General features: G+C 46.7%; 1 protein-coding gene across 1 annotated transcript in view; it reads left to right on the forward strand.

Annotated features, from left to right (window-relative positions):
- LOC109300689 (BTB/POZ domain-containing protein KCTD12-like) overlaps nucleotides 1-4,647 on the forward strand; it is a 4,909-nt gene extending 262 nt beyond the window's left edge. The window contains exon 2 of the mRNA XM_019521461.1: nucleotides 2,625-4,647. Coding sequence (XP_019377006.1) covers nucleotides 2,649-3,539 — 891 coding nt within the window. The 5' untranslated portion in view covers nucleotides 2,625-2,648 and the 3' untranslated portion in view covers nucleotides 3,540-4,647. The remainder of the gene's footprint in view (nucleotides 1-2,624) is intronic.
- The last annotated feature ends 4,507 nt before the right edge of the window (nucleotides 4,648-9,154 follow it).

The raw sequence follows: 9,154 nt of genomic DNA on the forward strand, positions 1-9,154 counted from the left end.
GGGCCGCGGCCGGCCGCCAACTTCACGCGGCCGCCCGGGCTGAAGTTGCGCCCGGCCCGGCCTGGAGGGCCGCCGCTGGCGGAGCCCTGCTCCCAGCCCCAGGCCTGGGGAAGGAGAGGGGCGCGGGGTGGGTGCCGGACCTGGCAAATGCTTCCACTGCCCAAATCGTTCCGGGGCTCCCGCCCTCCAGGGGCTCGGAAACGCCCTTCACAGCACTGAGGAAACGGCCCTTGTGGAGGGCGGCTTGTAGCTCCAGGGGTTGTCCTGTCAGGGCAGCAGAGTGGGGGGGGGCACTCTGTGGATTTCAGACTTTGAGCCCTCTCTTGGTTTTCTGGAGCTTGATCCGAAGTAGCGGGGAGGGGACCACTCACACCACTGCTCCTTGGCTGGTGCATTGGCATCTGAGCTAAGAGTTGCTTTCTGCCAGCTGAGCACAGCTGAGAAAGTCTTCCCGTGTCTTCAGCCAGCTTCAGAGAGCCTCTGTGCAGCCATCAGCAAAGTGACAGTCGGCAGGTTCCATGTTTCGGGGCAAGCTGTGCTCAGCATCACAAAAAGGGCGAGTACAGTGCAGCCCCATAACCCTTGGTGCTGTTGTGCTGTCCTTACATTAGGTTGGGAGAAGACCGTGGCTCCAAAAGCCTCCAGCTGCCATAACAAATGTGCTGCCTTCATAAGCAAGCAGTGCATTTAGTTTGTGTCATCACCGGTAGCCCAGCTGCACAGTGGAAAGAAAACCAGCTGTGCTCCTTCTGCCTCTGCCATTGCCTGACATAAGTGGCCTGGAACTGAAGCTTGGCTCACAGCGCTTTCTTTGGGGGAGTTCAAGGCACGTAGCTGTGTTGCCTCCACGGGGCTAATGGCACTCACAGTTTGTGCATGGCAGGAAAGAGCTGATGTGACTCAAAGCCACACAAGCAGTAGGTCTAGGAAGTGAGAAGCTGGTGGTTGCATGATTACCGTTTTCACAGTAGGTGTGCATTGTTCCAGCACAGGCTTGTGCCAGGTGGAGAGCAGGCAATGGCTGTGTTCTGATCTCTGTCTGAGCGGGGGGGGAATCAGACTTTTAAAAACTTTTGCTGTGTCTGTTAGAAATAGAAAACAGTGTGGAGGAAGCCAGCAGCTCAATTCAGAATCCTAGGCCAGAGCCCCCCCTCACTGCAGTTGGTTTTGGGCCATTGCAAAGAGACCTGTCTGTTGCATTATTATCTTTGACGTGACTGGTATTCAGATAGCAGAATGGGCCTCTGGGGAATGCACCCAGTGTAGGGTAACTAACTGTGAGTGGTGTAAGGTTGCTGTAACAGTGCTATGCAGTACTCTCACAGAAGCGCTCCTGTGCTCTCAAAGCCCCAGTGCGAAGGGGTGCGAGTGACACCTAAAGGAAGGGAAGTTACTCGAGTGCTTTTTTGTGTAACCTTTTTTGACTAACAGAATGGTCCCTGGGGACATGGACAATCAAATATAAATTAGAGTGTCTTCAAGGCTGATTTTAACTGACACCAAGCAGAGCCCAAAGCCAATCCTAAAATACAGATTTATAACTTCCTATCTTTGCCCCTTCTTCCTCCTCACAAGTTCCTTCAGCAAAGATAGTTCAGCCAAAACTGATCATCATATTTCATATCTACTGGTAATATTTGGATTTCAAACAGCCAAAGCTCCAGGTTCTTCAGAAGCTGGATTTGGTGATATGACATTTCTAAAAGCTATTTACAGTTTGACTGTAGAAAGCACACTGTAAAGCTTCACTTTGTGCTGGAAATAAGAGTTTATTTAAATATAGTGTTAACATCAGACTCGGTGGTGGTTGATGGTCCATCACCGTCAGTGGAATTGTGCCTTCTTCCACTTGTTTCAAGTTTTGTCCAGGGCATCTCCATCAGATCTTTTCTGGGCCCGTAAACAGAATGAGGATTCCCGAGGGATTTGTCATTTCTGTGTGTTAGGAACTTAACATCACAGTTGTACTGCCTGGAATAAACCTCCATAGAAGCATCCAGTTTCAGGGCAGAAGTTTACTCTGGGGTTACGTGAAAAGTTACCCCATGTGGGTGTTCTCGTGTGAGTATCCTTTGACGAGGGTAAAATACTCCTCAGTGAGCTGCTCCTATCCACTGTCAGACAACATACAAGGCAAGACAAGTCACTAGTCAGATCAAGTAGGTGACAGTTTCTATGTTGTTTAAAAACAATACAGAATAAATTGACGTCAGCAAAAACTCTCTCATTGAACTCTCAGCCCACAGAATAAACTGAAAATGCTCACTTGGGCAAAAGCCTGAGGAAACAGACGGGTGTTAGAACGTTCCCTGAAGGTCAAATGTGACATCTGTCATCATGGCTGGGGAGCCAGTTTTAGAGGCATGGGTTCCCCAGCACTGTTTGCCACTGAGATGCTATGATTGAGGAACAATAGCAAATTGCACAGCTGACTTCAAGTATCTCAGAGACGGGTAGGCTCTGAGGTAGGCAGTGCACCAGGTAACCTTAACTGATCCCTTCTGAAAATCACTCGGATGAGAAGGGCTGCAAGATCCAGCTGCATAAAGGGTTTTAGAGAGGAGCACTGTGTTGTGTTGCCTGGTGTATTTAACATCATTGTGGGCTGTTGCTTGCTTTTGCAGTTGAGAAGGAGACAGTGCCTCATCATGGCCTTGGCGGACAATGCAAGCTGTGCCAAACCCAGCGAGGAGTTCCCTTTCCCAGAGATCGTGGAGCTCAATGTGGGCGGACAGGTGTACATCACTCGCCACCCCACACTGGTCAGTGTGCCCGGGTCACTGCTCTGGGAAATGTTCACCCAGAAGAATATCCGTTCCTTGGCCCGGGACAGCAAGGGTCGGTTCTTCGTGGACCGAGATGGTTTTCTCTTCCGCTACATCTTGGATTACATGCGAGACCAGCAGCTGGTGCTGCCTGACCACTTCCCAGAGAGGAGTCGCCTGCAGCGGGAAGCTGAGTACTTCAAGCTGCCGGAGCTTGTCAAGATGTTGGCCCCAAAACTCAGCAAGCAGAACTCCATTGGGGATGACCCATGCCAAAGTGACCCGGAGGAGCTGTCGCCCAATGCTGACACTGCCCGCAATCTGGCCTCTGCCAGTGCTGCCCTGGCCAGTGCCGGAACTGGCACCCCTGGGGGCTCTGTCACCGCCAGTGGGGGTGGTGCAGGCCCGGATATCCGCAGATCAGGCTTCATCACCATCGGCTATCGGGGCTCCTACACCCTCGGCAGGGACAGCCAAACGGATGCCAAGTTCCGCAGGGTGGCAAGGATCATGGTGTGTGGCAAGACCTCGCTAGCCAAGGAAGTCTTTGGGGACACCTTGAATGAAAGCAGGGACCCTGACAGACCCCCAGAGAGGTACACCTCCAGGTACTACCTCAAATTCACCTTCCTGGAGCAAGCCTTTGACAAACTGGCTGATGCTGGCTTCCACATGGTGGCATGCAACTCTACAGGCACCTGCGCCTTTGCCCATGACCAGACAGATGACAAGATCTGGACCTCTTACACCGAATATGTTTTCTACCGTGAGTGACACTTACCAAAAAAACAAACCAAATGCAAACTCCCCACCCCCTTCCTGTGCCGGCTGTTTTCCTTAGAACATAGACATCCGACCCTTGAACCTCAATATTACTTTTTCCTGTTCCCTTTACATTTTGTTTTTCCACGTTGAACCCTCTCCGACTCCCTCTTGTACCAGTTGCTGAACACCAACCTCCCCTCTCTCCAACTTCCAGCAGTAGCCAACTGTAGCTCCCAGCCCTCCTTGGATTTGTGGACTTGGACATTTGTAGATTTGTGGGGGGAGGGAGGGGAACAAATGTGTTCATACTGGGGACAAACTGGTTGGGATTTTTACAGCCGGAAAAGCAAAGAGACACCGACCTTCAGCCTGGTTATAATCATAATTGGAGCCAATTCCTGGCCTCATCGCTGTATCTTATCCTTTACAAATCTAAAAAATGTGCCATATACACTGTAGTTGATTTGCTGGGGAATGCAAACACGCAAGAGGGATATTGGTTTGATGTTATGGAGCAACGGGGGAGCAAAGGAAAAAGAGCCTCAGCATAGATAGGTCGCCATTAGCCTGTGTAAGCAGCTTAGTATTTTGACTGTCAGTGCTTGGAATGGTTAGAGAGAGATGCACCCCATGTTCACATCTTTGGATGCAAAACATTGCTGCTGCCCTGAGATGCCTTCTTGATTTCTGGGTTGAGGTGCAGACGCATGCTTCTGCGTATATACCCCAAGTGGGAAAAGGGCCTTGTACACAATGGGATGTGTTATAGATCTTTAGGCCAGTTTAATGTCTGTCAAATTTTTACCTTCATTTTCCCCTTACTTAGAGTAGGAAGAAGATAATTGGGCTTCAGAAGGACAGACTTTGATTGCTACAGTGAGTAGCATTCTGGTTTGACCAGAGCTATGACTTTTATTTAAAGATTTAAAATGAAATCTTAACAAAAAGAAAAAGTCTTTGCCACTTTGCTGGCAACCTCTCACTAGGTCTCTTTCTAATTGCGGCGCTCCACTGTCTGCAGGCCTGAGGCTGGCTTCTGCTTTACCATGCCTGGGTAACATGTAATAAAGGAACAAAAGAGACCTGCCTTTGTGTTAATGTGCTGACGTGAAAAGAAAAGCTGGTGCTCCTCTTCATATACTAAAAGGATGTGGAACCAGTTCTTGTCCACAGTGCAAGTAGATTAGGGCAAGAGAACCAGCCAGACACAATGCATTAGAGTATAGACCTTTCCTTTGAAAGCATTTTTACTTTCCTTTGAAGACAAATATTGGTGATGCCTGCAATTGAGAAAAGAATTTCCTCTCCATCCACTTGTCCTCCTGTCATGTTCTGACCCTGTTTTCCTCCTCCAGTGCTTGCTTTCAGACCCCCTCCTTCCCAGCTTTGCAGTTCCAGATAGGAGCTGTTAGATGATTACTAGAAATCAGTGTTCCTAAGAGCAAGAGATACCAAGCTAGTTGGGGTCTGATCCACAGCTCATGAAGGGCAAAGGGAAGTCTTCACCTGATTCACAAATGGGCTGCAGGTCAGGGCCTTATTGTGCCAGCAGCTGCCATGCAATCTTCCCCCTGAATCCTGACCTGCAGGCCCAGGATTTTGCATAACTTTGCCAAAGCATCTCTGTCCTAATGTCCTGTTACCCCACTCCTCATTCCGGACCTGGTTTTCCACATACAGTTCTGCCAGTGCCCCTCAGTTCTGCTCCACCATTGCTACTGCCTGCTTTCCAGTCACAGGCTCCTAGCAAATTGTGGCAGTTTCCCTCATTCCTGACCCACAGTCTACCACTCTATTCCTGTTCTAGTTGGCCAGTAGCAGAGATGGTCCTAGAAGCAATACACATAGCTTAGAGAGATTAAGATTATCGTATCACTTGGCTCCAAGCCAGAGATTGGGTGGTTTGGGTACAGCTGCGGGAAACCTGTACTGGTGGTTTCTCAAGAGCCTAGTGGCTTTAGTGTTCTCTTAAGGCATTATGTAGAGGAAGAACTCACTACGTTTATAACTGCTCATACCTTCCCTTCTTCAGTGATTTTTCAAAATGGGTATGTTCTACAATTTGCCACAAATCACTGTTTTTCCACACTAGAAAACTTTCACCTAGTTTTAAGTTCCTTTAAGGGGAGGGGGGAGGGTAGTAAAACCTTGAAAGGATTTGCATGTGGGAGGGAAGCATGGTGCTGACGCACTCTGAAAATCCTATGGTAATTTCCATGTTTATTTTCTTAATATTTAAACATTCTCCTAGAACACTGGCAACTAGAGCTGATTAGAATATGGAGCCAGTCCTCTGGGAAATGCCAGCATTTGAAGTCAGAGTTTGTCCTGAATTGGGATGAAGAAGCAGTCTCTTTGAATGCAGTATTGCACTCTGCAGATATATTGAAAGGGCCATATCTAAATGAAATGTGCTATTTTGATAGTGGTACATCACAGAGTATAATTTTTTTTTTATTATTAAAATGAAATGTCAAAGCAAGACCAGAACTCAGACCACTTTCATTTCAGTGTTGAATTGTTTCAAAGCTTGTCAAATGTCATTACAATTGATGCTTTCTGCAAAATACATTGTAAATGTGCCAGCACCAGCAGTGGTGCCCTCAAACATGCTGTGCTGGGCAGGCTGCTTCCCGAGCTGTGAGCAACATAGCTGTGTCTACACGGGTGGGCTAATTGGCACCATCATGCATTAGTGCTAAATTAGCTTTCTGCAAGTGCTACACACAGGCAGCTATACTGTTTTCAGTTTAGGAGGAAACCATCTGACAGCAAGGCAGTGTGCTTGAGGGCACTATGGCCAAGGCCAGAAGTGTGCCACCTAAACATGGCCTTAGATTTCAATGAAATAGATGTTCCCATGGAAAACAGATACCAGGTTTGTTCTGACCGGCATAAATGGTAATTTAAGTAGCATGATTTGGCAAAGATGCAGCTGACTAATCTAACCATCAAGAAATCCCATAAATATTTGTGCATAGGATACAGTGGGCCACTCCACAGGAGATAGGCACATTTGAAAACATCACCTGAAACTCATGTGGTTCTAGATTAATTCCTTGACCAGCCTAAGGATGTAAGAGAAAGGGATCTTTTTTATAAAAACAGTCCTTTGGAAGGGATGTCACTTTGGGAGGCAACAAATCAGAATTTGGGGGTTGGTAGGTAAAAGGAGGGGAAAATACATTCAAATGTTCTCATCCCTTCATATTCTTGGTGCATGACATCAGTGGCTGAGCAAAGGGCAAAAACTGAAAGAGTAGAGTAAATTATTAAAGTGTAATGAGAAGATCCTTTCAGTTTTAAGCATTTAAAGGAGAAACAATAGTTGAGAAGTGTTTTTGCATGCAGAATGAATGCCTTATTGGCAAGCCCCCTTTGCTTTGTGTGTCTCCATTTCTGTGCAATACTTTAAATATTTAGCTTGTAGTCTGTCCACAGTTATTAAGCCTGGACTTTGCTGTTTCAGAGGAACCTGGAAAAACTTAGCTATCTGAATATTTATACTAATGTGTTCCCATGAGCTTTCCTCCACCCTCACCTCAGCTGGGCCAGAACATATATGCGGCTGAAGCAAAATCAGGTCTGGTCACACCCCAGTAATTTCAGCCACCAGAAACTGAAGTGCTAGGAAGTCTTCACAGAAAAACAATGTTTTTACTGGACTGTGCTTCAGTAGACCCGGTCCATAGAGTCTTACTGGACAGACTGCTGCAGTCATGGTTTGATATTTAGTTTGACATCACATATTGCTTTTGGAAAAGCCTCCAGTCTTGATGTAAAGGTTTTCAGCGATGCTGAGTCCAGCACTAGGGGGGCGAGAAAATGAGAATGCCATTTCATGAAAAGGGCTGAGGCTTCAAACTCTCATTTTTCCCTGATAACAGAATACAAGCAAAATCTTTAAAAGAATGGTAAAAAAAACTGCTTTCCCCACCTCCTAAACATCTGCTTCTACTCAGACATAGCAGAAGCTTGGATGCTGGCCTCCCACTTCCCCAGGCAAGCTGCCCAGTCAGCAGGCAATTTGGTATTCTGGGGTGCATTTATAGAAGGAATTCCAGAACCTGAGAAACCTTCCAAACGAGCAGTCAGAACCAGGTTGTTTTTTTTCAGGGAAACTAAAGTGTCTTATAAAAAGTCTTCCTAGCCTCTTCCAGCCCTTTTCACCACCACCCCCTGGTAAGCTGTGGCCCTTGTGACTTAAGCATGGGCAGTCTTTTGTATTATACTGAGTTGTAGTCCTTGTTCTGCTTCTCAGTGAATATAGATCTCTTCCACCTTTGTACCTCCATTCACCCATTGGTTAAGATGAGGTCAGTGATAGCTGCTAAGGCCCTTTGGGGTCTATGGATGAAGAGAGAGGTAGTATCAATTGGTATTATTTTGACACCCATCACTTCAAATGATTCTTTGAACCGCCAGAACAGTATGCAACGCATGCAGGTATAAGTGGCCATGCAGACCTCTGCTTAACGTTGTCTCATAGATAAAAGCAAACAAGGCAAGCAGAAGCTTTGACCACTGCAGTATATTCCTCATTAGAGGGTGACCATTGGCAGACAGCAGACTCAGTAGCAAAGCCCACTGTTCACCTGCGCAGCAACAGATGGCACTCTATACAGTGTCTAAAAACCTAGGACACTCCTGACAAAAAACTTTGCCTTCAAGTGAAGGTTGCTACATTAAGTTACATAGCCACATGTAACGTCTCTCCAGATTAGAAAGCAGTAACTTCAGGATGCCTTGTTGTTTCCACGTGTTCTAGTATTTAGGTTCTATCATTTGTTTTCCTCAGCACTACATTGTTTGTTACAGCAAACTCAGTCTTCAGTTAAATATCTTTAGTGCATTGAAGATAGTCTCCAATGCAGTCATGCCTGCCTCTTAGCCTAAGGAATGAAAACATTTCAGAAGTGTCAAGGGATCACAAGAAATGCGCTAACCACTTCCCTGGGTTCCAGATCATATGGAGCTCCTTCTCCATCCAGCTCCTGCAATCATGCCACAAAGCAAAGAATGGAGCAACTAGAGCTGCTGTCTGCTATGATGTGTCAGGCTGCCGGTACATATACCCCTACATGCCCCTGCTCAGTACAGAACGGACTAACTGGATCCTGGTACAAGAACAGGTATCAGGGAGCAGCAAGGTGATCTTGCTCTTGCAGCAGACACCATTGAGCGTGATACTGGAACACTGCATCCACTGCTACTGTCCACATTTTTAAAAGGATGTGAGGAAAATTGGAGAGCCACAAAAATCATTCTAGGTCCAGCACTAGTGCCTAGCATTGAGAGATTTAAGGGGCTCAGTCTATTTAGCTTATCCAAAAAGATCAAGAGGTGATTCAATTAGTGTTTAAGTACTAAGGGCTGTTTAATCAAGCCAGCGCAGACGTAAGACCCAATGACTGGTAGCTGAAGCCAGACAATTCCTCATTTGAATTTGTGATTAACCATTGTACAAATCAGCAAGGAAGTGGTGGATTTTCTATCTTCCGAAGTCTAAAATCCAGCTTGGGGCTTTAGTCAAACTTGTTATTAGGCTCAAGACAGGAATAAATGGATGAGATTCAATGGTTACACTGGAGGTCAGTTTGGGTGATCTACTGGTCCCTTCTGGC

The sequence above is a fragment of the Gavialis gangeticus genome, unplaced genomic scaffold, assembly GCF_001723915.1.
Source record: "Gavialis gangeticus isolate Ggan-Ray unplaced genomic scaffold, GavGan_comp1, whole genome shotgun sequence".
In the NCBI taxonomy this organism is placed as follows: Eukaryota; Metazoa; Chordata; order Crocodylia; family Gavialidae; genus Gavialis; species Gavialis gangeticus.